This window comes from Lepisma saccharinum, chromosome 14 (assembly GCF_977018435.1).
Source record: "Lepisma saccharinum chromosome 14, izLepSacc3.1, whole genome shotgun sequence".
NCBI lineage: Eukaryota > Metazoa > Arthropoda > Insecta > Zygentoma > Lepismatidae > Lepisma > Lepisma saccharinum.
The window spans coordinates 46,572,225-46,590,003 of NC_139242.1; the positions used below are offsets into that span (position 1 = coordinate 46,572,225).

General features: G+C 39.4%; 1 protein-coding gene across 1 annotated transcript in view; it reads left to right on the plus strand.

Annotated features, from left to right (window-relative positions):
* LOC145998852 (cubilin) overlaps positions 1-17,779 on the plus strand; it is a 371,861-nt gene that overhangs the window by 297,629 nt on the left and 56,453 nt on the right. Inside the window, exon 3 of the mRNA XM_083135525.1 lies at positions 7,175-7,363. Coding sequence (XP_082991651.1) covers positions 7,189-7,363 — 175 coding nt within the window. The 5' untranslated portion in view covers positions 7,175-7,188. The remainder of the gene's footprint in view (positions 1-7,174; positions 7,364-17,779) is intronic.

The window sequence follows — 17,779 nt, forward strand, 5'->3', positions numbered from 1 at the left end:
TAACAGGTGAGTCAGCTAGACGTCTGCAGAGTGTTCAAAATGCCTGCGTACGATACATTTTTAATTTAAAATATTGGGACCACCTATCACCTTATTTTCTCAAATTGGGGTGGCTACGTATGCAAGAAAGACGAACGCTGCACACTCTGATTTTACTTTACAAAGTTCTCAACCTCAAGTCACCTTCCTATCTCCTCTCTCGCTTCCAATTTCTTCACGAATTTCACGATCGCGACACCAGATCACGCAGCTCCTCAGTTCTCTCTATCCCCGTCCACAGATCAAACTTCTTCTCCAACTCTTTCTCCGTATCGGCTGTAAGACTATGGAATCAGTTGCCAGAAAGCACTAGAGCAGTAAGCTCCGTTGGTTCCTTTAGCAGACGTGTTCGCCACTCTCTTCAGAGTAGTCGTTAGATCTTCCCCTGTCAAGCAGACTAAAAAGCATGTGCAAGTGAACGAATTCTTAAAATACCTTGCAGTTACTTAAATACAATTTTAAATTTTGCATTCTTTCATTCGATATTTAGTTTTTTGTGTATTATATATTTTTTGTATTTTGTGTGTTAATATTCAGGGCTTTAAGACTTGTGTGTATGAGTATAATGTGTGTGTGTGGACCTATGTGAAATGACTTCGTGTACTTTGTGTAATAATGTATAATTTTAAATGTATGGTTGAGTGGAAGAAAAGGCCTTGTACGGCCTTAACTCCGCCATTTAAAACAAGGCATTAATAATAATAATAATAATAATGACCAACATTACTCTGAATGGTTAACACAGTTGAATGTGTTTACCTTAGAAGAAAGAAGAAAAATGAAAAGGATAAATTTTGTAGAGAAGATATTAACGTTCCAAGTTGACAGTGAATACTTTTTGAATAATATAGCTTATAAAATTCCCAGATATTCCCATAGGTATATCTCAATTCTCACATGCCTAAACAAGGCCAGAGGTTTAGTAGCTGATCTTGTTGAAACCTACAATTTTAATTAATGATGATGTATAAGATTGTAGGATCCACTGTTTTATTTTATAATTATGTATTCAATTTTCTAATTTTGTATAACCGATTTTGACATAGTGCTATACCTGGTTGTTTAATCGTTATCATCACTTAAATAAATATGTTGATTATTATTATTAGAACAACACACAGTTAATTGCACAATATTATATAACAATAAACAATTATTAGTATCAGATATATAATAGATCTTGTTGAAAACTGTAACTTGAAGCTTAAATATGCTAACTTGTTATGTTATGTTATTCTACATCTACTGCTTATGTATTTTATTCGTGTAACTTTGTACATTTATATTTTACTTAAAGCAGTATTAGGTTTCATACTGTGCTCAACACTTATAATAAAATAAACTATTATATATATATATATATATATATATATATATATATATATATATATATATATATATATTGTATGTGCGCCTATAAGCGTAAACAACCATAGTCCACTTTCTACACGTAGACTATTTTATGCACGTAGATAATGTAATCTATGTAAACAACATGGCGAAAGATGATGAGATGACTTAAAAAAGAGCGCTGTAGGTAAAACAAAATTACTGCGTATCAGTTGCTGATTGGTGAAGGAGAACTTGTGTACTCTTCTCTACAATTCCGAACAATTTCTCACCGAAGAAATACACAATATAGGAAATACTCTAGTGTTTGTGGAAGAAAAACTACTTTCACCCCACGACTTACATCTGTTCTTTTTTTCGTATAATTTAGCTTTTCACAGTTGATGATAGAAAGAGAAGAGATAAATTTTGTTGTAAATAGAATTCTTGTCAGTTTGTTAGGAACAAATAAATCTGAAAATGTCACTTTCCTTTAATGAAAGCCTTTAAAATAAATTTCAATGTGCTTTAGATTACGTAGTCTATGTAAATTTACATTCCAATGTAATCTACGCGTAGATTACGTGTATACAACGCATGTAGACGTAAACTTATAGTGTAAGACACATCACTGCTGTAGGGTAAGAGGCAAAAGGCTGTTGCCTTTCCACCACAGCAGCAGACGTGACTACATCGCCAACAGTTTCCACGTGACTTATTGGCGAGAAAGCAACAGAGTTAGTAATGCCGTATAGCTATATATACAGTCACTGCAGAAGGAGACGCCAGGTTTGTCATGTTGACAGAACTGAGGAATTCCCATAACTGTGACAAATGTTTTCCAGGCCTTGTAACCAATTGTAAGCAATGTTGCTACATAACAGGACCAGAGACCGGTTCTAAGTCTTTCAGAGCAGGAATGATGGAATCGAATGAACCATTCTTGATGAGCTGCTCATTGAGAATCCCTCAGAACTGACTCACTCCTCGCCAAAGGGAAGAATTCACAACGTGGAATCCAGCTAGAGACGACGTTCCTGGTGTGAATATCTTCGGCATTCTGATTGGTTCCGTTATTGAATTCCACAAGAGAAGCGAATGGAGGGAGGAACCAATTATACACTAATTAGCATTTGTATTGCTTCATTTTTGTCTTCCAGAAGATATTTTTCTTTCTTAATCTCAAAGAAATGGAAATTGTCTAGATGAGATAGATTAAAGAGGCAAGTTGTGCGAAATATTTTTATCAAGTTCATAAAACACTGGTTGGAGAACTTCTTACGTCTTTCCATTTTCCTGTAAATGACAAACACTTCCCTGTACAGCCGTGCATCAAATATGTTCCGTACAATTCAAGCCTCAGATTACTACAGTAGAACATCTCTACAGACATCACATTGCTAATTTAGTCATAAGCAGTTACTTATGTGACACTACTTGTATATTTATGGATGATCTAATAAATGGTCACCTAGCAGGCAAAGACAGCCGAAGCGTGCTGCTGATCACAACTCCAAATATGGCTGAGAATTTAAATGTGTGGGCTCCTCCCTACCCGCACATTTCCCGATATGGCTTCACGGTATGTTACAATGTACAGATAGCTTTATCTCTTCATATTAAGATTAAAAGATGGCGCAAATATGAGTATAGCAAACATATATCCATGTTTTAGCTTATTTCTAGTTAAGACTATTAAGAATTTATATTTTAAAAAATGTTCTTCAAAAGGAAGTTAATGTAATTTCATATCTCTAATTGTGCGCTAATGTTCATAGACACTTTCAGTACAAAGTTGTATCATCCTAATGAAATCCTTATCTTCATATTTAAAAAAAAGATGGAAATTAATATTTATTTAGAGCAAACTTCTGGTATTTTTCGACCTTACTTTTGTTTTAACTGTTCAATATTTATGAGATCCAATACTTGAAATGCTTTCAGACATTCACAAGAGAGGTTCAGAATATCCAATAATGTTCCAGACGTACACTTTTTCTTTATTGTATATGTCTACCTTACTTTCTCTTTCTCTTGTGGATGTATAGGATCTCATAGTACATACAAATCATTTTTTTACAGAACCCCTGTCAGCAGAGATATTACTGCGCATGAACCTTGGACGGAGATGAAGTCTGCGAAATTTTTGGACAGCCCTCGTATACCGTTAAAATATATGTGAAGGGTTACCTCGCCCACTCGGGCACGACGATTTATTGCAGAAAGAAACTGAGCGCGGAGGGATTTTTCGCCTGGAGCTCAACAGATCAGAGAGGAACGGAATGCTGTCATTCCTTATCAGCTTTTAAAAAATGTCAGCTATATATTTCCCTCAAAAACCCTCTCGCGGGTAATAGGGTCGCTGACTGAAATTCACTTCTATCCCCTGCGGAGGATGGTATCGGGAAGTGTGGTCAAATCTTCCACCTCTAGAGTCGATTTAGGTGTTCAAGTTTTGCTGAAATGTGGTCCACTTTTTGCCTCTATACTATTTTTTTAGTATCGTTAGCTGCTGGTAGATGGCACTGAATGTGTATGGTGACGTCATGCGCGAGATTTGAGTCAATGAGTCTGTGAGCTGGCTACTATTGCAGCGTCGAAAATGCTTCTTTCGGAATAGTGTTCATATGTATCGAATCGAATTGGTAAAATGACTTCGAAATATCAGTTCAATTGAACTGAAATGTGGGTAATTGTTATTTTCTGGTCAAAATGACTCGTTCAGTTAATTCAACCATGATAGCGACAATCCGCTTCCCCTCCCCTCCAAGATCATGTAATAATCCACATACAAATGTTAATTACAACAGCGTGTCTACTGTTGTCCTATTGGAAAAAGTACCTTTTTTCAGTTTTACTGAACACTTTACTTGATCTGCCTTCCTACCAAACTTCTTCCTTTTCTTCATCCAATGGATTAAAAGTGGTGGATGTTGCATCAAAAGTACCTTGGGTACAGCTAAAGTAAATGAATTAAGGAAATATATTTTCATTCACCCCTTCTCACGCCGAATCGCAAATATTGCAACATGTACACTTTTTACAGATATATTTTAGAAAAATGTATACATGTTGAATTTTATATTGTTTTAAGGAAAAACTAACAATTTAATGGCGGATCCCTGTCACTACACACCAAAACTGCCACATTTGTAAAGGGTACCAGATAAACACCTCTTGGCACTTGTACAGGAGGCTGTTTCATGCTGGAAAAGCTGAGAGACCAGGACACTTTACTTCTGGACTTCTACCCTTTTCAACAAGACATGGTGCTTTTTAAACCAGATGAAGTTGTTTCCAAGGACTTTAAAAATCTCATGGATATAATTTGCTTACCATTTTGAATGAGATGTGCAAACGTAGTTGCCATGTATGCAAGAGATAAACGTTTGGACAACAATAGTCCGCGGACGACAAATTGTTTCAAGATAGGAAGTTTTAATGTCTTAATAAACTGTAAATTTACTTTGGTGTTTTTCCATGTGCGTTTGAAATAATATATACGAATGAGATGTAAAATATGGCTTCTTGAATATAGACGCAAGTTGACACGTCCTTTGCTATTGGACAAGTAGGTATTGTTGTTATTTTAGAATCTCTGTAACTTTGCCGATGGTTGCTATTTTTCTTCAATATTTTGGCCAATTTCTGAGGATGTTAGAGAATAGTGGCTTTCCTGTGTAGAGTTTTAAGTTAACTTTATGCACAGATAGGCTAATCGGGACTGGGCCTGCAGTTTAAAGTGGAATCCGATACCACCGGGTATCGAACCCCGGAACCCTCGATTACAAGTCGACGACCTTACCACATTACCATCGGGGAGACCCCACAAGTATCGTATAAAGTTACCAAATAACGACCCGTGTCAACACTAATCTTGTAGCAAAAAATTAAGGAAAATATGTTTTAAACTAAAACTCTGGACATCTCCACATGGAGACTACAGTCAGAAAGATGTTGGGACAGGAATTAGAAAGAAAGGATTGTCCAAACTAAATGGCGACGTGTAGCGTATGTTTTGGAATTTCCATCCTTAATTGCAGTTTTCTCCTAGGAAGTTGTTTTTTGGAGCAGGGCCTGCCAATTCAGCTCGTGCAGCCAACCCGGGTAGTTGTGAGCCAGATTAACGACTTCCCCTTCGGTCAGATTTCATGTCGAAACGTGGCTGCGGTGGGTGGCGTGGCGTGATGATTGCCCACCAGATGGCGGTGATTTCATCCTCTGAACGCGATGCATTGGACCATTCGCCTTCACGGCATGCGGTCACCTTCATGTAAAAAACACGCAAGAACACAAAAAATCCGTCAATAACGTCTTACAAAATATAATAAAAAAGCATAAGATGGATGTTTCGTTAGTCTCGAGCATATAGCACAATGTTGTAATTTAAAGTCTTGTAACCTTTCTGCGCTGCGTCGTTGAGTAAAGTATTATAATTACGTCTATCGTTCCAACAGTGTGTGGTTACGGTATTCCTCTTTCAAACAATTGTTTGAAATAGTGTCATTTGCTTCAGTCACGAGTAATAGTATGCTGTAATTATAGATTTTCCCTCTTCTCTAACGTAGAACATACACTCTGTCTCTGATATCTGTGGAGCAAGGCCGCGCATAACGGTAGAGAAGGGGAGAAAGCGGGTGGGCAGAGGGAAGCAGTTGGCGTTGCTGAAAACGGCTGGTGGCTGCAGCCACGTTGCTCCTCCATTCATTGGGGAAAATGGTCGAGTAACAACACCTTGTATGTTTTCCTTTTCCCCTTACCTGTACCAAGCGTAAATTTCTCAGTTGCATATTCTGATTTTGTTGTATTTAACAATAGCGTTGAATGTTGCCCTCTGTGCATGGCGCCATACACTTCAACCCCCTAGCCTTTCTTGTTTGAAGACTTCTTTGTAGTAGTATTTTGGAGATCTTTTTTGTAACAATCAATTAGTTTATATCTTTAATAAGAAATAAAGTATTGTTAACTTGTTTTGATTGTTTCTTTATGCCGTGAATTTATTGTTCTGTCGCTTATTATTGTTAAATTGAAGAATTCTTTGTTGTGTTTGTGAGAAGTTTTCTGTTACACTTGACTATTGTTCCGAAGGAATTCTTTGGGTAAGTTCGTTAACCTTTCTATTGGAGAGGAACTTGATGTTGTTCATTCCTTTCTATTTGCAGCATTGTAATTATTCTTGTGAGGGTTTTGTTTTATTTTACTGATTTCCATTGCTTTGAAGAATTCTTTCAGGACATTTATTTATTATTCTGTTAGTAAGTTCCTGCCTCTTATTCCTTCGTGTATTCGAAAATTCTTCTTCAATTGTTCTGTTTCTGAGAAGTCTTCTGTCACTTATGCCTATTTTTTTATGAAGAAGTTCTTTGTAGAAATTTGTTGATTCTTCTGCTAATGAAGAAGTTTGTTGGTTTGATGATTACCTGGTAGAATTTTGCTGTTTGGTTGAGTTGGATTATTTCACTTCGCTTTTCTACCAATTTTTCGCTAATGGAGAAGATGAGAATGAGTAAATATGATGAAATCTATAAAGGGACACCTACAAAGATTCGAACACGGGACCATTGGCTCTGTGCTAGCCTATATGTACACCACGGAGGTCCGATAGAATTTTGTTGCTCTTGTTGCTGTTGCTGCTGCTGTGCTGGTGCATTTTCTATTAGTCATTTATGTTGATTTGAAATTATGTGTAGTCATTTATTTATTGCTCTGTCGGTGGGATTTTTTCTACTGCTTTTGTGCCTATCGTTTGCAAGAATTACCTTTATAACAGAATTATGTGTTGAGACATGTTTTTTCTGCTTTCCAGCGTGGCTACTGAGGATGTACAGATGTGGAGGTCTTCTGTTGATTTTCGTGTCGCTGGTTACTTCTTCTGACAACCCCTGCAGGCTGTCCGAGTTCCACTGCGCCAACGGACACTGCATCCCTCTCAGTCGCTACTGCGACGCCATCAACGACTGCGGTGATGGCTCGGACGAGCGGAGGTACTGCACGCGTAAGTAGTACATAAAATAGTATTTGCTTTTGTTTTAAACAGATTTTATTCACTGTTGGGGGAGTCAAATGACTCGTTACTTTTTCAACGAAACTTGGTTTCTTTGTTTTACCTGGATAAATTCAGTATTGGGTGCAGGTTATACACAGTTTTTCCCAGTGAAAAGGTGACTGACCCGAAATGAAACACAAGGCGATATTTATGTTATTTTTTCATTATTTTTTATTCAAATTAGTTTCCTTTTGAATCAATACATCGCTGGAAACGTTTGGACAACTGTTTGAAGCAGTCCTGGCAGTTCTCTGCATGAATTCTCTTCAGAAGCGGTCTCGCAAGCTTTTGGATGTCCTCCTTTCATGACCAACTTGAATTTTGGAAACAGCCAAAATTCTGCAGGAGCCAATTCAGGAGAATAGGGTGGATGGCCAAGCACAACTCCGTTTTTGGCCAAACATTCGCGACACTTTGGGATAAAGCTGACGCTCACCTTCCGCTTTTTTTAAATCTTCAGTGACAGTGCTCTCATAATGAGGTTGGGTAATTATCTTGATGCAGATACATGATGCGCTGAAAGACAGAGGGCAATAGTAACAGATGAGAATCAAATTGAACATTACTATTTCCGTGAAAACGTTGGCGTATGATGCTAGTAATGATCTATAAACATAAGGAGGTGGAAGCAAACAAATACATTTTGCTTTCAACTGACAGGATGTAATTCTAGTTGTAGGTTTTGAAGTGCGAAACTTGTCGTTTGCCACTATCAGTGCGTAGTTAGAACATATGTTAGTTAATTCATTGAACTATCCAACCTAGCTATTGCCTATTTTTGGGGAAGCAGGAAAGGGTTTTTGTAGTTCCCTCCTTAACTTATTGGGACGGTAGGTATCGTATCGTCCCCAAGGCGTTGGGTAAAAGTGACAGGTAAGCTGTTATCCTTAACCAAACAGGAAACAGACAAAGGAATGCTTAAGAAGAAATTACGCAAAACGTTAGGAGGCAGTCGATTAGAGTTCATGGTGAGAGACGGGAGTCGATGAGTGTGGAGAGTGGGGAGAACGTGGGAGTTGTAAAACAGTTTTTGGACAGTGAGGAGTGAGCGGAGTGAAATCTGACAGGGAGGTCAGATATGTGACCGCCATCATTGAAAGGACAATCTGCGGGAGTAATCATCATCCGTTAGGGAGGCAAGTAAGATCCTTTTTCTAACAATGTCCATATCGGTTCAGTCGTAGAGAATATAACACCCATTTATGGTACGTGTCAATTCTTGCCACTCTTCTAGAGTGCAACCTCTCGCACATCATAGTTTAGGCCAAGCGAGTAATGACTTTCGGTAGATGATTGATGAATAGCTACGTCACCCAAGAGACGATTCAGGGTCTCTGGTTCGATCCCGACGCAACAATAAGATTGCGTTACGTGCTGGAGTGCCGAGAGTTTCATGCATTTCACCTGGAAATACATGAAAATTGACAGAAACTAAGATAGCATTACATAATAGAATTACCGAACCCATTCTTTTTTCCTCTTACTGTGTAACTACAAAATGATAAATGTAAAGAGTAGTATTACGGACCACGTTGTGTTTGCAATTATCATGTAAAGGAAGCAAAAGGTAGGGACCCCTGAAAATATACCATCCCGGATATGAGGCCTGCTCGTTTTTGTACAGGGTGTTTCAACAGAAACGCCGTGATTTCAAATGGCATTTTAAAATATTTATTATAACCACACAAAAATACATAATGTGATAGAGAAAACCCATAAGTTTAATGGAAAACATATTCGAAATGTCCGCCTTGACGATTTATCACTTCTCTCACCCGGTTGCACATGTTGTCAAATACCTGACCAAGAGTTGCACGACTAACTTGTGCAGTACACTGTTCGATGTTTGCTTTCAAATCATCTAGTGATCGCGAACCTCGTTTGAAAACTTCCTGCTTTAGGAAACCCCACAAGAAATAGTCACATGGGTTTAAATCAGGACTAGTTGGAGGCCACTCTAAACCATTTTGAAAGAAATGTGTGTAGCTATTTGAAATTACACGATTGTTGAGTGGAGGAAGGTCAGGACAGGTTCAGTTGTATGCGGCCTAGCTCCGTCTTGCTGGAACCAATGCTCACGAATTGGACAACGTTTCCGACGAAGACCAGGAATGAAGTATTCCTGCGTCAAGATGTTTTATTCTGGAGGTGATCAACAAGGAAATCGTGGTGTGGGAATAGTGCTAGGACCACGTGTGAAACATAAAGTTATAGCAGTGCGTTATGTAGATGACAGGATTATAATGGTGAAACTTCAAGGAAAGAAGAAAGACTTAGTGTTAATTCAAGTGTATATGCCACATAGTGGGTTGTCAGAAGAAGAAGTGGAGGAAAACTATGAGAAGATAGAGGAATTGATGGAAAAAGAGAGAAAGGGATCGTGCATTATCGTAATGGGTGATTGGAATGCTGTAGTAGGAGAAAGGCAGGATGGAAGTACAGTAGGAAGATATGGATTAGGCGAGAGAAATGAGAGAGGGGAAAGCCTGGTAAATTTCTGTAAAAGAAACTCTCTAATTGTTGGAAACACACTGTCCAGCAACATAAGAGAAGGAGGTACACCTGGATATGTCCAAGAGATTGTAAAAGATACCAGATAGATTACATACTGGTACAAGAAAGATTTCGAAATTGTTTGAAAAATGCGAAGACATTGCCAGGAGCTGACATTAATTCAGACCACATCTTGCTAATAGGAGATCTCAATCTTACATTGAAGAAGATAACCCAAAACCAGGTGAGCAAGAAACCCCACTTAGAGAAGCTAAGGGAAGAAGACGAAAGACAAAAATTTGCAGAACATTTCCAAGGAAACTATAATAAGTTTAAAGCTAGTTGTAACAATAAGGATGAGATGTGGGATGGAATAAAAAGCTGCTTACAGAAGGCAGTGGATGAAACAATAGGCTACAGGGAAAGGAAAAGTGCAAAGAAACCATGGATTACTGAAAGTATGCTGGAAAAAATGGAGGAACGGAGAAAATGGAAGAATGTAAATACAGAAGAGGGAAGACATAATTACAAGATACTGAATAACCAGCTAAGAAGAGAAACTGACAGGGCAAAAGAACAATGGATGAAACAAAAATGTGAAGAAATTGAAGAACTGGAAAAAAGAGGAAGGTATGACTTGATGTATCGTGAAGTAAACTGCTTGGGCTTCCAAAAGAAGAAATGGAAAACAATGTGGATGATAGAAGACGAGGAAGGATGTGAAATCACAGACAAAAAAGGAATATCGAATGTGTGGGGAAAGTACGTTGAAGAGCTCTACCAGAAAGAGAATCGCCCAGACAGTCTGAATGTAGAAAATGAAGACGACGTGCCTGATGATGAGAAAGGATACTATATCCTGAATGAAGAATTTGAGCAAGCACTTAAAGAAATGAGGAATGGGAAAGCAACGGGCACTGATGAAATTCCTGTTGAACTTATCAAATGCCTGGGAGATGGAAAAAGAGAAATATTGCACTTATGCAATGAAATCTATGAGAAAGGGGATTGGCCACAAGATTTCACGGAGACTGTTTTGGTACCTCTGCAGAAGAAAAGCAATGCCAGAAAATGTTCTGAGTACAGGACAATCAGCTTGATATCTCACTCGGCAAAAATTCTTCTAAGAATTCTGAACAGACGCCTATACTCGAAGGTCAGTGGCGAGTTAGAGGAAGAACAGTTTGGTTTCAGGAAAGGAAGAGGTACAAGGGATGCAATTGGTTTACTGAGGACCATTGGGGAAAGATATTTAGAGAAAGGAAAGGAGGTGTTTGTAGTATTTGTAGACCTGGAGAAAGCCTTTGATAGAGTGAATTGGGTTAAACTTTTAGAAATTCTGAAGAAAATTGGTGTAGATTGGAAAGAGAGAAGACTTCTAAGCAACTTATACATGAATCAACGAGTTAAAGTGAGAACAGGAGACGAAATGACAGAAGGCTGTGAAATTGGAAGAGGAGTACGACAAGGATGCTGCCTATCGCCTACTTTGTTTAATATCTATTTAGAAGATATAGTGAAAACTTGTTTCCAGGGCACAGGAGGTGTCAAATTGGGAGGAAGAAGAATAACCTGCATAAGATTTGCTGATGACATGGCATTATTCGCTGAGGATGAAATAACCATAAATAGTATGTTAGAAGAGTTAAACAGCAGCTGTGAGCAGTATGGAATGAAGATTAATGTAAAGAAGACAAAGGCAATGGTTATAGGACGGAAACCAAGGAATATTAATGTGAGAGCAAACAGTGAAAGAATCCAGCAAGTGGATAGCTTCAAGTACCTCGGATGCACTATAAGCAGTGACATGAGCTGCAACCAAGAAGTGAAAATGAGAATCGCAATAGCAAAAGAAGCTTTCAATAGAAGAAAAAATGTTTTTTGTGGACCCATGGACATAGGTCTAAGGAAGAGATTAGTGAAATGTTTTGTGTGGAGTGTAGCACTATATGGTGCAGAAACCTGGACGTTGAGAAGAAATGAAGAGAAACGACTCGAAGCTTTTGAAATGTGGACATGGCGAAAAATGGAGCGCGTAAAATGGACAGACAAGGTAAGAAACGAAGCCGTACTGAAAAGAGTTGGTGAAAAAAGATCTATACTGGAGACCATCAAGAAGAGGAAAAGAAACTGGTTAGGACACTGTCTAAGAAGAAACTGCCTGCTAAGAGATGCCTTGGAGGGAATGGTTGAAGGAAGAAAAGTCCGTGGAAGAAAGAGATATCAGCTTATGGATGATATTAAATTAACTGGGTCGTATGCTATTACGAAGCGTAAGGCTGAGAACAGGGAAAGCTGGAGATTGCAGTGAAAAACCTGCCAATTAGGCAGAAAACAATGAATGAATGAATGAATGAATTTGCAAATAATTTTCTGATGTGACGTAGCCATAAAAAAAGAAAGGTCCAATCAAGCCACGTTTCGATATAGCACACCATACCAAAACCTTTTGTGCGTACAGAGGTGTCTTCATCGTTTCATGTGGATTGTTGCCGAAAATCTGACATTCTGTTTGTTCACTTGACCGTATAAAAGTAAGTTTCATATGCACACTACAAGTTTTCGATCAGGTAGTCTGCAATTAAGGCACTAAACTGGTTTGCAAAATCTAGTCGGAGTCTTTTTTCCGGCATCTGTTAAAGCTTGAAGAATTTGGATTTTGTAAGGAAACATGTTTAGGTCCTTTCGAAGAATACGCCAACAGGATGTTAGGGATAGTCCGGATTCTGCAGACAAACGTCGCAATGATTTTCTTGTCGGACTGTTCAAAAGAGATCGTCGCACTGCATTAATATGCTCGCCTGTTCCCTCTGTCGGTTTGGGTCCTCTTTTTTGATGTCCTGTAACATTCCCAGTCTTGTTGAATTGATAACATCTCCCCAAATAGACAGTTGATGGTGCCCATGCACACGTATTCTCCAGCCGGAACCGTTGTTGGACAGAAACAAGAGAGTGTGACTCAATAAACCAGGTCACCAACTGAATCTTCTCCTGCAGTGAAAGTCTCCTGTCCTGCATTACTGTACTACAAACACCTGAGAAACACAGATAAAAATTAAATTAAATTTTAGACTTTTGTCAATCATAACATATACAAATTATTACTGTGAATTTACTAAATATTTTTTTTAGGGTAATTTGAAATCACGGCGTTTCTGTTGAAACACCCGTTAGTTTGTAATTCCTGTCTGAGGTAAGCCTAGTTACTTTGGGAGGATGAGGAAGTGTAAAGAACATTGCCAGGTGTCTGGGCTTGCTCAATGTTGATGGCTTCTTGGAGAATGAATCTTTCCCAAGAAGGTTAAAGAAATGTTCTTTTAGGGGATTGTGTGTAATTTTCGGTGTGTTGTGAGAGGAGTGCCAAAAAAACGTACAAAAATATAAAAGAACAAAACATTGAGTCATGTAGAGATGGTTTTATTTGCTTGCATGGTATTGTAGGCGACTGTTCTGTACCGAGTCTGAAACAGATTTTGATTTTCAAGCTTTGGGGTGAGAGGGATGCCTTATTTGTCACTTGGGTGCAATTGTGAAATGGAAAATAAAGTGACGTAATTATACTTCAGGAAAATGCCAAAAGATGGGGCTCTGATAACCTCTCTTTCTTCTATTCTTCTCTGGAGAAAATCGTACCTACCGCTACGTGCCGTATGAACCGGGAGATCAGAGTTCGATTCCCGAGGTGGCTAATATCAGATGCGAATATTTCAGACATTATTCCTCTATAAAGCGACTTTGGTGTTCACCCAGCCTCTAATAAATAGGAACCTAAGGAGTAAGGGCAGCCGGAACGCAGGGTTGATCACATCACCTCCACAACAGCCGAGATCGTGAATATGCTGGGCCCTACCTTCATGGCCTGGTGCAATAAGCACGGGGTAACTTTACTTTGTTTTAACCTTAACGCCTATAACGTTGTGATTAACACTATCGCTTTGCAAACGAGGATTCTACTTCCTATGGAAACACTTTTCTCAGTAGCATGATCGCGAATTGTTTACTACATATTAGGTTGCATCAAACTGGTATTTTCTGTTCCGCCAGACCCTGCAGCTGAGTGGTTAGCACATCACGCTGCGACGCTAAGAGTCCCGGGTTCGAATCCCGCTCGGGCATGGTTGTTTGTGAATGTCCATTCATCAATTTCATCATTTCATCACTCATCCCCATCTTCGCAAATTAGCCAAGAGGCACAAAACGCAAAGTAAAATAAATCAAATCAAATCAAAATTTTCTGTTTCTTTTGAATGCTGTATTTTCATTCTTCACGAATTGACAATCACTGAATGAATTTCCGTTACTCTGCATAAATTGCATGGCACTCTCTAGCACACATTTCCCCCATTTCACCTTTGGATTCCACAGATGCTATGAAACACTTTATAATGGTGCAACAATAGCGAACTTTACGAACCTCTATCAGATTGTTCTGCAATGCTAATAATAATAAAACACAGTAAACTGCTTGTAGATGCACTTTCAGTGAACCATTCTAAACACACGGTACTGTAATTTTGTCACACGAGATCTGACACACGGGCATTGTGTGTAGCTGTGATAGAATGTTATTTTTAACGAAATCGAACAAGCAAACTGCAGAAGATATAAAAGTGGCTACCCTTGCATGTTGGAGGCCGATGCTATCTCATGTTACATGTTGCTATGTTTGAAAAGGGCGTCTTTAAATCATGGAGGTACTGGAACATGCAAGGTATTTTTAAGCCGAAGAGGAATAAAAATTGTAAATTTTTCTTTTAAAGATATATAAATATACATAAGTGCATGTAATACGTTAAATGTATTGAGATCGAGTCGTTCCTCCAAATGGTTAGATGCGAATGAATTGCTGTCCTAAATTATTAGCCATCGAATGTCTCCACAAAATGCCTTTCTGGGACCGAGGTGTATCTCGCAAGAAATTAGCTGGGATCGAATTACTCTTCTAAATGATTAACTACGAGCAATTTGTTCTTCAAAATAAGCTTCTGGCACCACACTGCTCTCCCAAATGATTTTCTGGTACCGCTTTGCTCTCCCAAGTAATATTCTGGCACCGTATTGCTCTCCCAAATGATTTTCAGGCACCGCATTGCTCACCCGAAATGATTTTCTGGGACCGAATTGCTCTCCCAAACGATTACCTGGGATTAATTTTCTCTCCCAAATGACCGAATTTTCTTCAGATTTATCGCGTTGTTCTCCTAAATGAGTTTCTGGGACAGAATTATTCTGCCAAATGATATCTGCTACCGGTTATTTTTCAGATGACCATTTTGCACGGTTTTGCTCTAAGAAATGATTTTCTGGGTCAGAGTTGCTCTCCCAAACGATTAGCTCCGACAGAATGTTTCTTCAGATTAATTTTCTGGCACCACATTGCTCTCTTAAAGGATTTTCTGGCACAGCATTGCTCTCCCAAATGATTTTCTGGCACCAAATTGAATATCTGCACCTGAGTTGCTGTTAAGATACAAGTTACCGAACACTGTTTACGGTACCATTCCATTACGGTACCGTCATGCAAGTTTCTTACAGTTCTAGTTCCTGGATTATCAGAGAGCTGAGTCGAATGGACCAATCGATAGATTCCACCCAGACCTAAGCCAGAGTTTGTTTAGAGACCGCAACTAATTCCGGAAAGAAAACAACACAAACTCTCTTTTTTTTTTTTTTTTGGTCCACTTCCACCGTTCCTCTCAGCCAGGAACAAGGCACCCAAGTTTCCTCTTGCCTCTGCGCGGTGTTGCACCCAGATAACCCTCCCCCCTCCCCCTCAGGAATCGATGCAACAAAAGCAGCCACGTCAGCGGAAGAGTGGATGACTGCTCCGGCATTTTCGGCGCTTGTAAAGGTGGGGTGAGGGACAAGGGAAGGATTACGCCGGAGAATTTATGCTCCAGTTTCACAGGCTGGAGAGGGAAAGGGAGGGGAAAAAAGCTGGAGAACCGAGCCTTCAACAGCTCATCGAAAGGCAGGATATAACCGTTTAGGGATTACAGATAGCGCCGGGCTACGGCGGAGGGGATTAGGGGGCTGGGCTCCACTCTTGATTCATCGCTGATGAGTTTACCCTTTGTCACAATGTAATCCATTATTATGAGTTTTAAATGAATAAATGCTGTTTATAATCTTGTGTTCCGAAGTGAATGTAACGTTACTTAGTAACCGCCCACTCAAAGTGCATCTTTTTTTCACAACTGAGCATCACTTGTTTTAAAATGATCGCAGCAGTTACTTCTTCCTTAGCGTGTGACGTTACTCTTACGTCACACGCAGTGCCTGATAGAAGGCTCGTTTCGTCGTATAGGTATAATCTGGTACAGTTCATGCAACTAAGTGGCCTGTAGTCTGCAGACAGTTGTTGCCAAACGTTGAGTAGGTCCATTGAAGAGGCAGGCAAATAATATTAATGAGTTAATCAAGTCCTATGAAGGTAAATTCTCTTCCTCTTGCTACCAGAACTGCCTGCCCCTTGTGTGTTCATTGCGTTCGTAATATTCCGTATTCTGCAGTACCTACTTACACATACAGAACACATGTTCATAAGGCCTTCCCGATGTCGTAGTCTTTGCCTTGTAATCAAGGAGTCCCGGGTTCCATGCCCAGTGAAGCAACATTGTACAGTGGTTCTGATCCCACTTTAAACTGTAGGTCCAGTCCCGATTAGCATTTTTGTGTATATAGTGGACTTAAATATGAAGTCAAGCAAGCAAATATGTGTATCCGTTATGAAAGTGCTACAAACGTTCTAGAACGGTGAACAAGAAGTTGCGTGCTCTGTGGAAAGATTTAGATTGGCCGTTGAAGTTTCAATATTATTTACATTAAAAAAAATGATTTCGCATTAACATTATGAAAGGAAATATCATTGTCAGGGGGTGGAAACATTTGCATTGAAGTACTTATTTCGCTTTCCTGTTGCCGTCCATGACTTTCTTTCCTCGCCGTTTCAGTTCTGCAATTACTTCAGCTCCCTTGTTCAGCTGCTCCAGGACACTTTACTTCACGTCCCGTTTCGTTAGAATTAACGTTACGTGTCACCCTCTTCAGCTTCCGTATGGCGCTTTCCGTTGTCATCGCCTGCTGCGTTTCAGCTTACATTGCGTTTCACGGAAGGCGCTGATTGTCCCGGTCTAAGCTAATTTGCAGTAGTTCTCATTTTCGCAGAGAAACACTCGGCTCTGTTTTCATCTAGTTGTTACTTAACCGTCCCCATTATTTTCTAAGAGAAGACTAATTTTAGCTCTCCCTCTCCCCTCTTCTCCCGTTCACAGTCTCTCTTGCTTGTACTCTTCTCTGAATCGCTCTTGACACATTCTCCACCTCTCTGTTCTTCTCTCTTTCTCTTCTTCGCCCTTTCCCCCTCTCTCCATGTCTCTTTCTCACTCGCTCTTTATCCCCTCCCTCTCTGTCTGTCTGTCTTGTCTTTCTCGCTCGCCCTTTACTACCCCCTCTCTTTGTTTGCTTCTCTTCTTGCTTTCCCTTTTTCTTTCCCTCTCTCCTTTTCTATCTGTCTTTCTCTCTCACCCTTCACTTTTCTCTTTGTCTGTCTTTCTCGCTCGCCTTTACTTTCCTTTCTCTCTATTTCTGTCTGTCTTTCTCTCTAACCCTTTACTTTTCTCTTTGTCTGTCTTTCTCGCTCACCTTTACTTTTCTTTCTCTCTATTTCTGTCTGTCTTTCTCTCTCACCCTTTACTTTTCTCTTTGTCTGTCTTTCTCGCTCGCCTTTACTTTCCTTTCTCTCTATTTCTGTCTGTCTTTCTCTCTCGCCCTTCACTTTTCTCTTTGTCTGTCTTTCTCGCTCGCCTTTACTTTCCTTTCTCTCTATTTCTGTCTGTCTTTCTCTCTAACCCTTTACTTTTCTCTTTGTCT